At 36.4% G+C, this 21797-nt stretch overlaps 1 protein-coding gene across 1 annotated transcript in view; it reads right to left on the reverse strand.

The window, feature by feature from the left end:
* Positions 1–904: 904 nt before the first annotated feature.
* Positions 905–21797, reverse strand: part of LOC138308596 (F-box only protein 10-like) — a 29401-nt gene continuing 8508 nt past the window's right edge. Inside the window, exons 5-14 of the mRNA XM_069249641.1 lie at positions 20815–21185; positions 19363–19444; positions 16858–16925; positions 16468–16596; positions 9220–9336; positions 7484–7643; positions 7002–7171; positions 6106–6243; positions 4876–5060; positions 905–2997 (exon numbers count right to left, since the gene is read on the reverse strand). Coding sequence (XP_069105742.1) covers positions 2808–2997; positions 4876–5060; positions 6106–6243; positions 7002–7171; positions 7484–7643; positions 9220–9336; positions 16468–16596; positions 16858–16925; positions 19363–19444; positions 20815–21185 — 1610 coding nt within the window. The 3' untranslated portion in view covers positions 905–2807. The remainder of the gene's footprint in view (positions 2998–4875; positions 5061–6105; positions 6244–7001; positions 7172–7483; positions 7644–9219; positions 9337–16467; positions 16597–16857; positions 16926–19362; positions 19445–20814; positions 21186–21797) is intronic.

A 21797-nucleotide genomic window follows, 5' to 3' on the forward strand; every position in this document is an offset into this window, starting at 1 on the left:
GTGAGAAGTCATGTAAGTTCTTAAGACCATAACACCGTGGTAACAAATCAGATGTCATGTTAGACTAAATAGCAAGATGATGATGACAATAATCAGCATGAAAGATGGAATTACTGTTGATATCTGTTGAAGTTTGACCACTCTATAATCAACATCAATGATATGATAATTAAAGCACTGTTTAATCTTCCATCTTAATATCTAAAGTTTGGAAAAACTGGAAAAATAGCAAGACTGGTGGTCACATGTTCTGCACATATGTAGCCTTGACTACATAATCACCTTAACAACATACACTGTAGTCAACATAAGTGTAAACCTTGAGCACATGTGTGACCTTGACTACATGCGTGACCTTGAGCACCTGTGTAACCTTGAGCACATGTGTGACCTTGACTACACATGTAACCTTGAGCACATGTGTAACCTTGAGCACATGTGTGACCTTGACTACACGTGTGACCTTGAGCACATGCTCCACATATGTGTAACCCATCATTTGTATAGAAACCTTGAGCACATGTGTGACCTTGACTACATGTGTGACCTTGAGGACATGCTCCACATATGTGTAACCCATAATTTGTATAGAAACCTTGAGCACATGTGTGACCTTGACTACACATGTGACCTTGAGGACATGTGTAACCTTGAGCACATGCGTGACCTTGACTACACGTGTGACCTTGACTACACGTGTACCCTTGAGCATATGTGTGACCTTGACTACACGTGTGACCTTGAGCACGTGCTCCACATATGTGTAACCCATCATTTGTATAGAAACCTTGAGCACATGTGTGACCTTGACTACACATGTGACCTTGAGCACATGCTCCACATATGTGTAACACATCATTTGTATAGAGATTATGTCTGGTCAGGGATATTAGTGATAGTAATGTTTCAAAAAAACCGGCATCCCTGAAAATAATCAGCTGAATGACCTCATACAGGTCATGTGAACAAACATAAAAGACAACTTTTTCATTTAGCACTAAACAATCTACATACATAAATATATATAGGTGTCACATTAGTGGAATGTAGAAATACACTTTTAAAATGTAAACAAAATGGATGGTCGTACACAATGGATGGTTCTTCCTCAATTAAACAATTATCAATTTTCTGACATGATAAACATTTGTCAATAATTTGTAAATGAGTGTAAACATAAACAAAATATCAATATTTTAATTAAAACTGAACACCTGCTACCTATTAATATTTCATAGAAAAATAAAATTACATATACCAGTACCTAGTATATAAATGAAAATGTTCGCATTTCATAATGATAAAACTAAATTAAAAATGTCTTAATACAAACATTACACATTAATATGGAACTATATTTAGAAATGGGATTTAAACTATAATAAAAATTTTAACACAGGGACTTTTTCTATAAATGAACAAAAAAACATAAAAGTACAAATATTTATAAAGATTGAATTATTTATAAGACTTAAAACTTTGATTCATATACGGTTAAAAAAAGCAACCATCATATCACAATAAGGATGAAATGTGGGAACATTTAACTAGACATTATGTATATAATATAATTATCCTATAAAGTGGTCACATGATTACAACAACAGGAATGAATATATAATAGATTCTTATATAATAAGGACGGATTACAGAACTTTGAATCTGGACAAAGTTTCACAAAAATCCTCAACTTAAACTTAAAATGCTAATTTGAAATTCCTTAACTTAAAATTCCTCAAAGGGAAGCAATTCCAGAAATTTAAGAAAATACATTATTTGTTTGTTTATGTTTAAAGGTCCATCAACAGATATTTAGGGCAAACTTTTAGATGAACAGACAATAAAGATATAACTTATTGAGGTAAAAGCTAGGCAAATGCGTTCTAAATAAAAATCAGGTTTTTCACTTAGAAAGTTTTTTTTTTCCTTTTGTATTGCCTTCCAATTGAAAACTTAAAGTTAAGCAGTTTCTTTAACCTGTTCATCCCTTTAGAAGGCTTTAGATTCTTCTCGTTCAAAGGCTGGAATGGTCCATTTTGGAATTTCAGGGGTGAATGAGTTAATAAAAGAATTTCATGAAACTTGGGTCTGATCAAAGAATGAGCAACAAGGAATGCAACAAGGACGGAACAAACACAGATTTTCAACAAACAATGAAACCTAACCAGTTCTAGCTTCATTTTCACATGATAATTAAAACCACAGGTCTTTGCAGTTGCAAAAATATTTGCATAATGGAAATTGAACAACATATATATACCTACAAATGCTAATCCTGGTACTGCAAATCGCTTTGATTTCACGAACACTTTTTAATTTTTATAATTACGATGTTAGACATGTTTACAGACACATAATTCTGTAAACATCTGCCTCTAGAAATGACAATGAAACTGATTTAATATGGATGCCATCTTGAATTCTTCATAGAAAGAATGACAGAGAATTTACACCCTGATAAATTGACAAAACATCTAGCCAAACAATGTTAGATTAACATAAATGTATTTTAACTAATAATCTAGCTATTCATATCTAGCTATTCATTCATTTACCCCTATAATATAATAATGAACTGTCTATCCTTAACTTTAAGAAGAGTTCAAATATATGTATGGGGTGAATAGATTAATGTGTTCAGATGGCTCGACCAACTTTTAAAATTGACTTGCAGATTTCTGTTTAGATAATGGATACTAATTATTTTCTCCGTTTTTGTGTCAAATATAAGAATATTAGGTCATTTGATATAAACATTTGCAAGATTAGAATTTTTTTAACATGGATAACATAGCTACAATATAAAACTACAAAATAACACAGAGTTTGCTCCCTTCTTCACAGTTACCAGACGAAGGTACTGTCACTCTTGTTACCGTGGAAACCTGGTTGGCAGGAAGTGAATTGATGAGTGATGGAGCCTCGATGTGAGGCCGTGGTCCAGGGTCGTGTAACATCCAGAAATCTATATCAGACTCTCCGTTCATCACCTCAGGGCTGGAATAAAGCAAAAGTAATTCTCATGTTGTTTTACATAAAATTGATCAAATTCTGTTAGGCAAATATTCTTCTGAACAAATTCTGTATTTTCTAAATCTGTGTTTTGCTAACAAAATGAAATTCAAATGGACATAGCGTTTTCACAAGCAAATAATGAGGAACTCAATTCTGTTGTCCAGTCAGTTCTTTAAATCTGGCCAAGACTGACTGGCTACAAAGCTAGCAAGACAGAGCCTAAATCTAGGAGGTAGACAACCTTCTGAGAAGACATCTGTTCTTAAAAAAACGCAAATTGAGTTGAGCTCAGGGGACTTGGAGGATTGGAAGGGATGGGACAAAAGTGGACAGGACGCAATGAGACAGGACAGGACGCAATGAGACAAGACAGGACCAGACAGGATGGATTGGAATAGGAAGATACATGACCACATGCATGGACATGAGTAACGTTTCTTTGAAGTGTACATTGGTTTAATCAGTTTAACATCATATGAACAGCCAGGGTCATTTCAGGACGTGCCAAGTTTACATGGTTGAAGAAGCCTGAGTACTAGGAGAAGCACCACTGACTAGCGGTCAGCACCTGACAACTGCCCAACATAGGAGTCAGAGCCAAAATTTATACAAGTTCTGTTCCCCTTCCCCAAGGATGCTTGTGGCCAAATTTGGTTACAATCCATGCAGAACTCTATGACTAGTAGCGATTTAAAGGATTTACCTTTATTTCCCCTATTGGGCCCCGCCCCTCCTGCCCCCTGGGGGTCAGAGCCAAATTTTATACAAGTTCTGTTCCCCTTCCCCAAAGGATGTTTGTGGCCAAATTTGGTTACAATCCATGAAGAACTCTATGACTAGTAGCGATTTATAGGATTTACCTTTATTTCCTATATTGGGCCCCGCCCCTCCTGCCCCCAGGGGGTCAGAGCCAAAATTTATACAAGTTCTGTTCCCCTTCTCCTAAGGATGTTTGTGGCCAAATTTGGTCACAATCCATGCAGAACTCTAGGACAAGTAGCGATTTATAGGATTTACCTTTATTACCCCTATTGGGCCCCGCCCCTCCTGCCCCCGGGGGCTCAGAGCCAAAATTTATACAAGTTCTGTTCCCCTTCCCCCAAGGATGCTTGTGGCCAAATTTGGTTACAATCCATGCAGAACTCTATGACAAGTAGCGATTTATAGGATTTACCTTTATTTCCCCTATTGGGCCCCGCCCCTCCTGCCCCCGGGGGCTCAGAGCCAAAATTTATACAAGTTCTGTTCCCCTTCCCCCAAGGATGTTTGTGGCCCAATTTGGTCACAATCCATCCAGAACTCTATGACTAGTAGCGATTTAAAGGAAATGTTGACGGACGGACGACGGACGGACGGACGGACGGACGGACGGACGGACGGACGGACGGACGGACGACGGACGCCGCGCCATGACATAAGCTCACCGGCCCTTCGGGCCAGGTGAGCTAAAAACGCAAATTGAGTTGAGCTCAGGGGACTTGGAGGATAGGAAGGGATGGGACAAAAGTGGACAGGATGCAATGAGACAAGACAGGACCAGACAGGATGGATTGGAATGGGAAGATACATGACCACATGCATGGACATGAGTAGCGTTTCTTTGAAGTGTACATTGGTTTAATCAGTTTAACGTCATATGAACAGCCGGGGTCATTTCAGGACGTGCCAAGTTTACATGGTTGAAGAAAGCCTGAGTACTAGGAGAAGCACCACTGACTAGCGGTCAGCACCTGACAACTGCCCAACATAGGATTCAAACTCGCAGCCCAGAGGTGGAGGACTCATAGTAATATGTCTGGACACCTTAACCACTTCGGCACCACGGCCGTGGAGCATACATAATCTACAGACAAAACCTACCATTTCTTGTCGTTGCTTTCCTTGCCAACCACACTGTTGTCTTTCACAGTACATTTACACCCAGAGCTAACTTCAATAGCCTTGTGGGAACTCTTGTATATCTTATTGTTCTGTACACAGCCTTTGGTTACCATGGAAACATTCACTGCCTTATCACTCAATGACTGAATGCGGTTTTCCTGAACCTGTGAAAGGATAAAATTATTACATTACTAAACAATGTAAGTCAATTCCATTTCTGTAAAAAAAAATATTTTACTGTTTACATCAGTATCAGAGAAAGTTAATACAGTAAAACACATTTATAATGAACATGCTTTATTTAATACAATGAATTCATGTTTATAATGATGTACTTTTCACTATCTGTAAAGAGATTTTTTTATATTTCTTTTATTTTCAAAAATATTTCATAGCAATACTATGACATTAAACATATACAATACAGAAAAAGTCATAAACATTCATACACGCATTCATTCTTATTTTTTTTAATGAATTTAGCATTGCCTATTTTTTATAAAAGAAAGGGGAAAAAAGGCAGATGAGAGGAGGAGAAGAAGATGTGCAGGGAGGAAAAATGGTGGAGGAGGTTTGAGAAGAAAGATATATATATAGCGACAGGGCTGGGCAGAAGGAGGGGAGCAGAAGGACAGAATGCACTTTTAACTTCTATAACTGATTTTATGTATAGTAACTTGCTAAATTGCAAGAAGTGAATTATAATATTCAATACCATGTACAAATAGGGAAAAATAACATAGATTAACATATTTACACATTAAGTAGCACATGAAATGAACAGTGTTAAAGAGTCAAGGGTTATCTGTAAAGATTCTTAGAAGATGTTTATAATATGTGGATACATAATGAACTATGCTTATAACAAGGTAGTTCCATAGGTTCCTAGAGGCTGTTATCACCATATTTTACTGTAATGTGTAGTTAATTGTTTATGAGTTATTAAAACAATTAATACAGCAACTTGGCAGTTTATATAATATTACTGAGACATTCTAAATCAATATTAAGTAACTTTCCAGACAGTTTCTATGGTAACTGAGACAGTTTCTATGGTAACTGAGACAGTTTCTATGGTAACTGAGACAGTTTCTATGGTTACTGAGACAGTTTCTATGGTTAATGAGACAGTTTCTATAATTACTAAGTCAGTTTCTATGGTTACAAAGTAAATTCACTAAGTTACCGAAACAGCTCCATTCTTCTTACCGAAACAGCTCCATTCTTCTGTAGTAGAACAGCACATCTCTGATTTCCAATAATATCATTGGTTGAAATGTCAACCTCATTCTGACTCCAGATTCCATTGTCTCTGTTATCAAATATTCCGTTTCCTCGAATGGCAACCTGTAAAAGAAATTTATATCATGTATTGACATCCTTAGATGTAAAATTAATACTATTATGAACTATATAAAATTTTTCTTTGAATCACACCGTTGTATGAGCCAATCAAAATGCTGTACTAAACAGCAATGTCAGTTTTTCATTTATGAGTTGATAAAGTAAATATTTAATCAAACGGAAATTTTCTTTACAAGCAAGATTGAATTTTTTGTGTGAAATGAAGCAATTATTGCTATAGCTCTGGTTTATAAGATTTGCTAATATGAGAAATGTTTGTATTTCAAGATACATTAATATGCAATATCGTCTTTCTCAGCATTGATACCTACAAAATCAATCTGATTAAAATACAGATCCTTATTATCACTACGTTGGATAAGAGGATCTGACAATATCCCATTAGGGGTCATGTCAGGATGACCTTTGGAAATGGCCAATCAAATTGGCATTGCCAGAATCTTGACCGGGGACAAACTAATTTGAAAACGCTGTCCAAATTATTTTCCTGTACGTAGTCATCTCGGCCAAAGTGCACAACAATGCTAAATGTGTATTCTTACTGGAACGAAATGGCGTTAACAATTGACGTAGAAATGTGTAGAAAATGTATTTGATCTGGAGTACACGCGGTAAAAGGTCATCCGAACGTGACCCCATATGGGATATTGTCTGATCCTATATTGAATGGAGTGGTTATAAGGATATGTATTTCAATCAGATTGCTACAAAATAAAAGCACATGGTATTTTCTGCCTTACCTTTCCATTTTTAGAGGTCACAATCCCGTTGCCACAGTTACATGTAATACTGTTATCCTGGACTAACACGTCGGAATTCTGGTCGATAAAAATCCCATCCCCACGGTTACCATGAATAGCATTACACTGGATGGCAACTTCATCATTGAACATGACCTTGACCCCACGACCTATAAAACCAAATATGGATGTCATTGTTTACGTTTAGTTTTAAAAAATACACAGTGATCAGCAGCTTTCGTCATTTTTTTCATTAAGCAATTAATTAGATGCAAAAAAAATTGGTCTGTACCAGCACATAGCCAAAGCAGCACAGACTGGTACATTGCTCCAATTCCTGAGAAACACTAAATGTTAAAATATTGGAAAACTATTATTATTTTTTATCATAATTCTTTAAAAAAAATTTTTCATGAAATTCTTGAATCTTTTTTTTACGACAAAGATCAAAGAGATGCTTGCTTTTTTGCACGATGACATACCTCCATTATGATAGATACTGTTGTACTCAATTGTGGCTTTCTGGCATGGTCGTCGTGGCAACGGTTTTTCATCATTAGCAAACTGCCAAAAATCCATGCTCTGTCGACTGTGCATGTCATTCCTGTTGATATCCATCATGTCAGCCTCATGAGCTGCATCCTAAAATGTCAGGTTTAAATTTTTCTATAACCCATATTTTGTTTTAACCACTGATGGCAATTCTGTCATATAATGGGACAAATTCACGTACCGCATGTTACACGATAAGTTTGTGCCGGTCTATTATCTCTAATGGTGATGCAACGTAACTATTTGAAATCTTCCCGCTGAAATGACGTTAGCGTGGGATATCATCTTTAGACGTCATTCCATCACCAATAGAAACAATAGTCCCACACAAACGTTATCGGTTATCACATGTTACCTGAATTTTTCCCATTAAATATGCTTTTTGTATCATATTTTACTTTTACTAAGGATTTTTTCTTTTTTTGAAATTTGAAGTCACGATAATGGTAAAGTCACAACAAAAGCGTTAAAGGCCCATTACCTTTCTGGAGCAAAATAGTTTTAAGGTTTCTTAAAAAACATTAATAAAATCAGAAAATGCATTCCGATGACCTAAAATAAGGTTAAGACACAAAAAATATGCAAGATTCCCTGCGTAATATATGAAAACAGTGGAGAGTCATTTTGCTGTTTTGCCGTCTGGCGCAGTGATAGTCAACTACCGCGCGGTATTTAGAACGACGGCGGGAAACATAAGACGACCCGTGATATGAAAATTAACGTTTTATTTATTTTAATCAAATTGTTCAGAAGGTGATGATAAATGTAGTATTAACGGTAATCTAATAATTTTTAAGACTCTACAAAATTATTGATCTTGTTTTACATTCCTATTTTAAAAATTAAAAGTCGTGTCGGTTAGGTAGTGGGCCTTTAAACCCAAATGGTCAAAATTATTTTGATAAATGTAATGAATAATTTCTAAGGCCTTTCTATCATGAACCCATGTCTTAATATAAAACTCTCTCTATCAATTGTTGTTTGATTTTTGAAGACACATTGAGTGAGTGTTGTTAAAAGATGACAAAGAACCTGATACTAATGTGCGTATTTATAATTAAGGCAACAAGTCCAAATTGGCAATTCCGATATTCAATAATCGCCACTGAAGGGAATGCCCCAGCCCCTTTCAAAATACACATCTAGCTCACTTGACACGTTACTAATGTATAGTTACTAATACTTGTGGGTGTTTTAATTTCGTTAAATTCACAGGCTCATATAAATTTAAGAAATTTGATACCTCACGCAATTTATCAAAATCATAGTTTTACTTATTACAGGGTATAGCCTGTCGTATGCATGATGCTTTCCATTGCTACAAAGATAATTCGCTAAAATAAACTCAAACAGTAAATCGTGAAAATGTTCAACTGCCAAACTTAACAAGTACTGTTTAATTCCACTCTGATGACAAATGGGAAGTCAGTTTTAGTTGAACTATAGATCTTAGTTTTACCATTTTGTTGACAAAAGTCTTACCATTTTGTTGACAAACGTCATACCATTTTGTTGACAAACATCTTACAATTTTGTTGACAAACGTCATACCATTTTGTTGACAAAAGTCTTACCATTTTGTGGACAAAAGTCTTACCATTTTGTTGACAAAAGTCTTACCATTTTGTTGACAGATGTCTTACCATTTTGTTGACAAACGTCTTACCATTTTGTTGACAAACGTCACCCCAGCATCTCCGTTATCGTTGATCTGGTTGCCATGGAGCATCGGTTGGCAGGCGGCCGTTATCCAAACTCCACACCCTGAGTTACCTTTGAATGTTTAACAATTCGTTACATTTTTTTCCTCATTTTTGACCAAGTGAACTAAAAAGTATAATCTCATCTGGTTTCATACAGCAGTAACTTTTCAAAAGAAAGATTACGACCGTAATACATAAGATTACGGTCACGTGTTGACATTAAATCTATAGTGACTAGAGTGGACCGTCAAGATTTCCGCAGGTCTATTGTACACAAACCAGATATTAGAATATGTGACTATACTAACCAGATATTACAGTATGTGACTATACTAACCAGATATTACAGCATGTGACTATACTAACCTGATATTACAGCATGTGGCTATACTAACCAGATATCACTGTATGTGACTATATTACCAGATATTACAGCATGTGACTATACTAACCAGATATTACAGCATGTGACTATACTAACCAGATAAAACAGTATGTGACTATACTAACCAGATATTACAGCATGTGACTATACTAACCAGATATTACAGCATGTGACTATACTAACCAGATATTACAGCATGTGACTATACTAACCAGATATCACTGTATGTGACTATACTATCCAGATATTACAGCATGTGACTAAACAAACCAGATATCACTGTATGTGACTATACTATCCAGATATTACAGCATGTGGCTATACAAACCAGATATTACAGTATGTGACTATACTAACCAGATATCACTGTATGTGACTATACTAACCAGATATTACAGCATGTGACTATACTAACCAGATATCACTGTATGTGACTATACTATCCAGATATTACAGCATGTGGCTATACTAACCAGATATCACTGTATGTGACTATACTAACCAGATATCACTGTATGTGACTATACTAACCAGATATTACAGCATGTGACTATACTAACCAGATATTACAGTATGTGACTATACTAACCAGATATTACAGCATGTGACTATACTAACCAGATATTACAGCATGTGACTATACTAACCAGATATTACAGCATGTGACTATACTAACCAGATATTACAGCATGTGACTATACTAACCAGATATCACTGTATGTGACTATACTATCCAGATATTACAGCATGTGGCTATACTAACCAGATATCACTGTATGTGACTATACTATCCAGATATTACAGCATGTGGCTATACTAACCAGATATCACTGTATGTGACTATACTAACCAGATATCACTGTATGTGACTATACTATCCAGATATTACAGCATGTGGCTATACTAACCAGATATCACTGTATGTGACTATACTATCCAGATATTACAGCATGTGGCTATACTACTAACCAGATATCACTGTATGTGACTATACTAACCAGATATAACTGTATGTGGCTATACTAACCAGATAACCAGCATGTGGCTATATAACCCAGCATGTGGATATATTACCAGATATAACTGTATGACTATATTACCAAATATTACAATCAATGATGATACCAACTATATATAAGTGTACTATACAAACCCAGATATTACCACAGTGGTGGACTATATACCAAATATTACAAGCATGTGACAATACTAACCAGATATAAGTATATAACTAACCAGATATACATCTAACCAGATATTACAGCATGTGACTATACTAACCAGATATTACTGCATGGTGACTATTACTAACCAGATATCCATATATACTAACCAGTAATCACAGTATGTGACTATACTAACCAAAACTATCACTGTACCACAATACATACTAATACCAATATAGACATCACTGCATAATATTATTGAGTAGCTATCAATACAGGAACTGGTATAGTCACTGATGTGACTATACATCATAACCATATATCCGTCAGTTTGTGGGGGGGGCTATACCTAAACCAGATATTAACAGCAGGTGACTATTTACCAATAATTACAATCAATCGGGACCAATACTAAAATGATAAAAACCTATGTGAACATAAACTAACCATGAGATTAATATGTAACTATACTAACTAGATATCATAGGCATGATAACAACTCACCAGACAAAAGAGTGCCTAATGCCTAAACTGGACGATACAGTAAAACATGGTTATAACAAAACCTATGATAGGATCACCAAAATCCACCTTGTTATAGAATATATTTATTGAATCCTTTCTATAGTTTACTCACCTTAACTGTATTAACTCCCTCTATTTATGATAACTCACCTATCACATAACCACGGCCAGCCTCGTTAACTGTATTAACTCCCTCTATTTATGATAACTCACCTATCACATAACCACGGCCAGCTACGTTAACTGTATTAACTCCCTCTATTTATGATAACTCACCTATCACATAACCACGGCCAGCCTCGTTAACTGTATTAACTCCCTCTATTTATGATAACTTACCTATCACATAACCACGGCCAGCCTCGTTAACTGTATTAACTCCCTCTATTTTATGATAACTCACCTATCACATAACCACGGCCCAGCCTCGTTAACTGTATTAACTCCCTCTATTTATGATAACTCACCTATCACATAACCACGGCCAGCTCGTTAACTGTATTAACTCCCTCTATTTATGATAACTCACCTATCACATAACCACGGCCAGCCTCGTTAACTGTATTAACTCCCTCTATTTATGATAGGGGCTAGACACCTATCACATAACCCCGGCCAGCCTCGTTAACTGTATTAACTCCCTCTATTTATGATAACTCACCTATCACATAACCACGACCAGCCTCGTTAACTGTATTAACTCCCTCTATTTATGATAACTCACCTATCACATAACCACGGCCAGCCTCGTTAACTGTATTAACTCCCTCTATTTATGATAACTCACCTATCACATAACCACGGCCAGCCTCGTTAACTGTATTAACTCCCTCTATTTATGATAACTCACCTATCACATAACCACGGCCAGCCTCGTTAACTGTATTAACTCCCTCTATTTATGATAACTCACCTATCACATAACCACGGCCAGCCTCGTTAACTGTATTAACTCCCTCTATTTATGATAACTCACCTATCACATAACCCCGGCCAGCTACGTTAACTGTATTAACTCCCTCTATTTATGATAACTCACCTATCACATAACCACGACCAGCCTCGTTAACTGTATTAACTCCCTCTATTTATGATAACTCACCTATCACATAACCACGGCCAGCCTCGTTAACTGTATTAACTCCCTCTATTTATGATAACTCACCTATCACATAACCACGGCCAGCCTCGTTAACTGTATTAACTCCCTCTATTTATGATAACTCACCTATCACATAACCACGGCCAGCCTCGTTAACTGTATTAACTCCCTCTATTTATGATAACTCACCTATCACATAACCACGGCCAGCCTCGTTAACTGTATTAACTCCCTCTATTTATGATAACTCACCTATCACATAACCACGACCAGCCTCGTTAACTGTATTAACTCCCTCTATTTATGATAACTCACCTATCACATAACCACGTGGCCAGCCTCGTTTAACTGTATTAACTCCCTCTATTTATGATAACTCACCTATCACATAACCACGGCCAGCCTCGTTAACTGTATTAACTCCCTCTATTTATGATAACTTACCTATCACATAACCACGGCCAGCCTCGTTAACTGTATTAACTCCCTCTATTTATGATAACTCACCTATCACATAACCACGGCCAGCCTCGTTAACTGTATTAACTCCCTCTATTTATGATAACTCACCTATCACATAACCACGGCCAGCCTCGTTAACTGTATTAACTCCCTCTATTTATGATAACTCACCTATCACATAACCACGGCCAGCCTCGTTAACTGTATTAACTCCCTCTATTTATGATAACTCACCTATCACATAACCACGGCCAGCCTCGTTAACTGTATTAACTCCCTCTATTTATGATAACTCACCTATCACATAACCACGGCCAGCCTCGTTAACGTTAACTGTATTAACTGTTACTCCCTCTATTTATGATAACTCACCTATCACATAACCACGGCCAGCCTCGTTAACTGTATTAACTCCCTCTATTTATGATAACTCACCTATCACATAACCACGACCAGCCTCGTTAACTGTATTAACTCCCTCTATTTATGATAACTCACCTATCACATAACCACGGCCAGCCTCGTTAACTGTATTAACTCCCTCTATTTATGATAACTCACCTATCACATAACCACGGCCAGCCTCGTTAACTGTATTAACTCCCTCTATTTATGATAACTCACCTATCACATAACCACGACCAGCTACGTTAACTGTATTAACTCCCTCTATTTATGATAACTCACCTATCACATAACCACGACCAGCCTCGTTAACTGTATTAACTCCCTCTATTTATGATAACTCACCTATCACATAACCACGGCCAGCCTCGTTAACTGTATTAACTCCCTCTATTTATGATAACTCACCTATCACATAACCACGGCCAGCCTCGTTAACTGTATTAACTCCCTCTATTTATGATAACTCACCTATCACATAACCACGGCCAGCCTCGTTAACTGTATTAACTCCCTCTATTTATGATAACTCACCTATCACATAACCACGGCCAGCCTCGTTAACTGTATTAACTCCCTCTATTTATGATAACTCACCTATCACATAACCACGGCCAGCCTCGTTAACTGTATTAACTCCCTCTATTTATGATAACTCACCTATCACATAACACACGGACCAGCCTCGTTAACTGTATTAACTCCCTCTATTTATGATAACTCACCTATCACATAACCACGACCAGCCTCGTTAACTGTATTAACTCCCTCTATTTATGATAACTCACCTATCACATAACCACGGCCAGCCTCGTTAACTGTATTAACTCCCTCTATTTATGATAACTCACCTATCACATAACCACGGACCAGCCTCGTTAACTGTATTAACTCCCTCTATTTATGATAACTCACCTATCACATAACCACGGCCAGCCTCGTTAACTGTATTAACTCCCTCTATTTATGATAACTCACCTATCACATAACCACGCCAGCCTCGTTAACTGTATTAACTCCCTCTATTTATGATAACTCACCTATCACATAACCACGGCCAGCCTCGTTAACTGTATTAACTCCCTCTATTTATGATAACTCACCTATCACATAACCACGGCCAGCCTCGTTAACTGTATTAACTCCCTCTATTTATGATAACTCACCTATCACATAACCACGGCCAGCCTCGTTAACTGTATTAACTCCCTCTATTTATGATAACTCACCTATCACATAACCACGGCCAGCCTCGTTAACTGTATTAACTCCCTCTATTTATGATAACTCACCTATCACATAACCACGGCCAGCCTCGTTAACTGTATTAACTTCCCTCTATTTATGATAACTCACCTATCACATAACCACGACCAGCCTCGTTAACTGTATTAACTCCCTCTATTTATGATAACTCACCTATCACATAACCACGGCCAGCCTCGTTAACTGTATTAACTCCCTCTATTTATGATAACTCACCTATCACATAACCACGGCCAGCCTCGTTAACTGTATTAACTCCCTCTATTTATGATAACTCACCTATCACATAACCACGGCCAGCTACGTTAACTGTATTAACTCCCTCTATTTATGATAACTCACCTATCACATAACCACGGCCAGCCTCGTTAACTGTATTAACTCCCTCTATTTATGATAACTCACCTATCACATAACCACGGCCAGCTTCGTTAACTGTATTAACTCCCTCTATTTATGATAACTCACCTATTAACTCCCTCTATTTATGATAACTCACCTATCACATAACCACGGCCAGCCTCGTTAACTGTATTAACTCCCTCTATTTATGATAACTCACCTATCACATAACCACGGCCAGCCTCGTTAACTGTATTAACTCCCTCTATTTATGATAACTCACCTATCACATAACCACGGCCAGCCTCGTTAACTGTATTAACTCCCTCTATTTATGATAACTCACCTATCACATAACCACGGCCAGCCTCGTTAACTGTATTAACTCCCTCTATTTATGATAACTCACCTATCACATAACCACGACCAGCCTCGTTAACTGTATTAACTCCCTCTATTTATGATAACTCACACCTATCACATAACCACGGCCAGCCTCGTTAACTGTATTAACTCCCTCTATTTATGATAACTCACCTATCACATAACCACGGCCAGCCTTGTTAACTGTATTAACTCCCTCTATTTATGATAACTCACCTATCACATAACCACGGCCAGCCTCGTTAACTGTATTAACTCCCTCTATTTATGATAACTCACCTATCACATAACCACGGCCAGCCTCGTTAACTGTATTAACTCCCTCTATTTATGATAACTCACCTATCACATAACCACGGCCAGCTTCGTTAACTGTATTAACTCCCTCTATTTATGATAACTCACCTATCACATAACCACGGCCAGCCTCGTTAACTGTATTAACTCCCTCTATTTATGATAACTCACCTATCACATAACCACGGCCAGCTACGTTAACTGTATTAACTCCCTCTATTTATGATAACTCACCTATCACATAACCACGGCCAGCCTCGTTAACTGTATTAACTCCCTCTATTTATGATAACTCACCTATCACATAACCACGGCCAGCTCAGTTAACTGTATTAACTCCCTCTATTTATGATAACTCACCTATCACATAACCACGGCCAGCTTCGTTAACTGTAATTAACTCCCTCTATTTATGATAACTCACCTATCACATAACCACTCAGCTCGTTAACTGTATTAACTCCCTCTATTTATGATAACTCACCTATCACATAACCACGGCCAGCCTCGACTGGCTATATGTAACAGTTAACTGTATTAACTCCCTCTATTTATGATGCTAACTCACCTATCACATAACAGAAATATTTATCGTGTAAAATCCCGAAAACGTCACAAAATGTTTACATATGCAAATCACGAAATTAACTCGCGAATGTCTCCACATTTACAGTATAATTGCGGAAAAACTATTACAAACAGAGTGACCTCCCCTCCAACAGCACTACTCTATACAGGAAAAGCATAACAACAATTAGGACATTTACGATGTTAGATTATATGAATTACCAAATAAATAAGAAAGGTTTTCGACTTTTTAACACCTTTTATCCAACAAAACTTTCAAAACTACAGTGACATCAACTTACCAGACTACAGGACTCCCTCGATACAATATGTACACTCCTGCCTCTTTGTTTTGGTAGATTTCGTTGTTATTGATATGGCCACGCCCACTACCCAGAACAACCACGCCTGATCGCTTTCCATGATGGATCCGATTACTCTGTAAACCAATAGATGATGATCATGTCTAAATGCTGTAATTTAATGACAAAAACATATAATACAATTATGTGAATAAAGAACTTAATTAATTCTTAAAAGAGAAATAAGTTCTTGAAAACTTTTTCTAGAGACACATCGTTTTCTGTTTATTCCAAAAACCTATTTATTGCCTATAACAGGTATATTCTGCGATTATGTCAGACAAACCTATTTCAGAGTTATCTTTCCTTTGAAAATCGGGAAAAGATATCTTTTATACCTGGACTATTGGGTCAGCGTTCTTCCTGATGTCGATACCAGCCTCACAGTTAGAATGAATGTCGTTCCCTGTAAATACAACAGCAGCAATGTTCAACGTGACATCATTGTGATCCAGAAATTCCTCTACAGACAAGAGGCCCATTGGCCTTAACCCAAGTTTGGATACAGAATGAAACAAAGACATATAACACTATATATAGGCCCATCAGGCCCTTGAAGTCAGTCAGTGATTTTATAAATTTGGCTTTTTAATCTATGAAGAATATTTGGTTCCTTCAAATCTGTGAATTCAGAAAGAAGATTTTTGAAATTTTAGCCATTTTGACCACTTTTGACCACGCCCCTCTGGCCCCTGGGGTCAGCCAGGACCAAAATTGCTAAGATGTTAAAATGCAATCTCAGGCTAATAATTCTAACCCAGTTTCACTTATTTCCTATGAAAACTAAGCAAATATGTTCATCAATGTGTTTTTCCAACATAAACTTTGATAAATTTGACCCCCTCCCCAGGGGAAAATTTGAAATCCTAGGGCCATGGAATTCACAATTAATGTTAAGAGCCTTAAAACCTTTTCAATCTATGAAGAGTATCTGGTTCCATCTAATCTTCGAACAAAAAGAAGATTTTTGAAATTCTTGCTGTTTTGACCACTTTTGGCACTGCCCCTCTAGTCCCTGGGTGTCGGCCAGGACCAATATGGATATGACATTAAAATGCTGTTTCAGGTTAATAATTCTAACCCCTTTTGACTAATTTGCTGTTTCAGGTTAATAATTCTAACCCCTTTTGACTAATTTCCTATGAAAAATAAGCAAAAAAAGGTCATAAATGTGTTTTTCCTATATAAACTATAGTAAACTTGACCCCCTCCCCAGGAGGAGGAACTTGAGACCCCAGGGTCATATAATTCAATTTTTTTTCAAAGGACCTAAGAACTTTCCATATAAGAAGAGTATTTTAATCTACCAGTTCCAGAATTTCAGAAGATTTTTGAAGTTTTAGCTAATTTGACCCCTTTTGGCCCCTCCCCTAAGGCCCCTGGTCATACTCAGAATGTACTGGATATTTTCTGTGCGTTTCTTTTGCTGATACGCACCAATTGTACTTAATTATTACGGTACCGCCTAATAGAGAACGTTTGGATTTTTCCAAGATGGCAGTGCCCGTATGAAAGATATGCGAAAATATAAAGGCCAATTGTTTTTAAACAATGGATATAAAAGTAATACCTATGCAGTTTCTGCATACATTGAAATAAAATAATCCATGTAATTTCATCAGATATACATATTCTCTGTCTTGCTTTCAACAAAGAAAATATTTCAATGACAAAAGAAAAAAAAATTTGGGTGCGCCATCTTGGATATAAGAGGTACGCTTCTGAAAATGAACCACTTGTACCGGTACAGTTCTGCTGATACATTTGAGATTTGAGATACAACAGATTTGCATCGATACAACTGATACAAATCCGCAAATGGAATGCACAGTAAGTCTTCAGAGTTAAATACTCTTGGTAGATGTATATACATACTTCTAAATTTAATTTTGTCATAATTTTAAACGAGATAAAAAAATTCACAATTAACATTTTTCTTTCAATAGCTATTTTATGGTTTAGGAAAGGTTGAAGAAGGTTGAGCTCAAAACAAATTCTAACTTTGATAATAAATCACAAATATTGCTTGGGAAGTTTGAATAAGGCTACAGATGCTGTCCAAAGTTTTGGACTTGAAAATAACTCACAGATACTACCTTAAGTTGATAACGGCATACAAACATGTTTTTGAATGTTTTAAAGAAATGAGCTTGGAAACAAACCTTCAATGTTCGAGTCCTTCAATTGCTCCAAATTATCTGATTATTTTTTTTTATATAGAATATAATTTTGAACGTTTTGAAGAAATGAGCTTGGAAACAAACCTTCAATGAGTCCTTCAATTGCCCCAAATCCTCTGATTATTATTTTTTATATAGAATATGATTTTGAACGTTTTAAAGAAATGAGGTTGGAGACAAACCTGCGATGAGTCCTGAGGCTGCCAACCTCATGAACACTCCTGAGGTACGACTATGATGTATCTCGCTGTTGATCAGCACCATCTGTAAACCACCAAGTAGGATATATATAAGACTCTTTCATATGTGGATATGAAGGATAGGGATATTCTACCTGAGGGTCACAAAATGTAGTAAAGCCAGAGGCTTGCCGAAGGGTTTTGCAACATTTTGCGATCCCGAGTTTTTTCTTTCATACCTCGACGCTTTATTGCAATTTTACAACTATAATATCCCGCTATTTTGAAATTAATTCGTAGAATTCCACGGCTGAAAGTCAATTTTTCATACATGAAAAATTATGTGATATTTTCAACAAAAATTCCGTGTGAGCTTGGAAACAAACCTTCAATGAGTCCTTCAATTGCCCCAAATCCTCTGATTATTATTTTTTATATAGAATATGATTTTGAACGTTTTAAAGAAATGAGGTTGGAGACAAACCTGCGATGAGTCCTGAGGCTGCCAACCTCATGAACACTCCTGAGGTACGACTATGATGTATCTCGCTGTTGATCAGCACCATCTGTAAACCACCAAGTAGGATATATAGTATAATATAAATATACATATATATAGGACCTTTAATGACTGTTCATTTCATATGGGATTTTATAAAATGGGTCTTAGAAAGTTTTATTTTTGCAAGCCTTGATAAAATGACCACAAATTTAAGATGCTTTTTACAATTGTATCACATGACTACATTTTGGAAAATCTCAAATTGTTTTGCAAATACCCAGAGGAAGCCACAGTTTTTGCTTTTTACAATTGTATCACATGACTACATTTTGGAAAATCTCAAATTGTTTTGCAAATACCTAGAGGAAGCCACAATTTTGTTACAATGTCCTTGAATCCCAACATCACATCATATCTTAATTACAGAAGTTATATTTTTGCGAGCCTTGGTGAAATGAGCACAAATTTAAGATACTTTTTACAATTGTATCACATGACTATATTTTGGAGAACCGTAACATCAAAATGTATTGCAAATACCCAAAGGAAGTCATCATTTTGTCACAATGTCCATGAAATAATCCTAACATCTCATCATTGCTTACTTATGTCAAGTCATGATGTAACAATGAAATCGCTCAAGGTTATATTACATTACCGGTAATCATATATGCAAAATATCACCTTGGCAAAGTCACACTATTTATCAAACAGATTGTGTTCAAAATATACAGAGCTTTTTCACACTCCTTTGGGAATGGGGCCCGTGGCTTTGAATTTGGGAAAATGTGCAACAAAACCAAGATTTGGGAAAAATTATGAAATATGAAATAAAGCATAACAAATAAAACTTTTTATTTCCAGTGTAGCTTATGTACTTTTCTGAAGCCAATTCACAAATATTTAAAGCCTTAACCAACTAAGTTCATGCAATGTTTTTGGATAGTTTCCAATAACCTTTGATTTTGGGAAATTTAAGGCTTGAATTGGAAAGTCAAGAGGATTTGCCATGGGGAATGGGGCCGAAATTCGGCTCCAAATCAGGCTGAAAAAAAAGCCCTGATATATGAGCAGTCTAATCGATCTCAGTTGATATGAGGATGTTTGATTTGTTTATCAGAATCAATGGTACATTATGTTAATACAAGCCAATTTGATGCAAATATCTTGTCGTGTTTCACTTTCATTAATTTTAGAAAATTAATTATCTATTAAAGGGTTATTAAAAGTCTTGTTAAATATTCCATGAACATTTATCTTATCCTAGCCTGAAGTTTACTAAATTCAATAATAAAATACACATTAGACCAATCGATATATATTGCTGTATTAATTGGAATGGGCCCTTCAACAGAATATTTCATTATAATTATTTTTCAAAATACAATTTACTAATTACGTGTCGGTACTACTCTACTGTTTTAAGTCACTAACCTTGGCATTCTGGATACACCTGACCCCGTAACCAAGGCTACTGAGGTCACAGTGGGAGATGACCGCCTGAGCCTGTAGACTGACCATCGCCCCTCCTTTACACTGACTCATTCGACAGTGTCGGATCAGACAGCCTCGTACTTCATCCAAAACTTTCTGCATGGCGTCATCGTGGACGATAGGAATTAGTTCTGATTCATTTTGACTTGATATAGAAACAACATCATCGTCGGCGTTAAAGCTACACGAGGCTGATACAGAGCGTGGCAGTTGGTGTTCCGGGTAGGATAACATTATCACAGACTCTTCGCTTGATGAAAAATCACTCTCGCCGTCAGATATCGGGCCTTCGTCGCTGCTGCTGGTGCTGACTATAGAAAACAAACATTTTGATGATATAGATAATTAAAACAGGGTGTGAAGCAACAAATGATATCATACTATATATCAAATTTTAAGATTTTTATAATTCATTAAATTGATAATTTATGTCAAAAACTTTTATAAGGCTGTACAAGTATAGCTATCACGAAAAAAATCTACGGGCACATATATCTAGTTGGTTTGTTCTGTCAGAGCATGTGCTAAATCTTTCAAAATCAATCCCATGGTGTGTAATTACAAATGTTAAAGATGCTCCACTGCCGACAGATCTAGAGCATAAATGATATTCATCATTTGAACATTAATTGGTGTTAAATCGTGAATGCATATATCTAATTAACACAAACCATAATATAAAATGATGTACTTTGCCTTTGGTGCATGCGCAATCAGTACTTCATTCCATATAGGATATAATGCCACGGAATTTTTTGGGGATGCAATTAATTATTTTCTATAGTTTTAACTTGAAGTAAAATTAGAAGCTCAAACTGTTCAATGGTGGAAATGGTGTAAAGTAATTAAGTAACTTTTGTAACTGAAGAAAAATACTAAATCGTCTGTTCCTGTTTTTGGTAGTGAAAAAATACAATTTGTCA

Source organism: Argopecten irradians, chromosome 15 (genome assembly GCF_041381155.1).
Source record: "Argopecten irradians isolate NY chromosome 15, Ai_NY, whole genome shotgun sequence".
In the NCBI taxonomy this organism is placed as follows: Eukaryota; Metazoa; Mollusca; class Bivalvia; order Pectinida; family Pectinidae; genus Argopecten; species Argopecten irradians.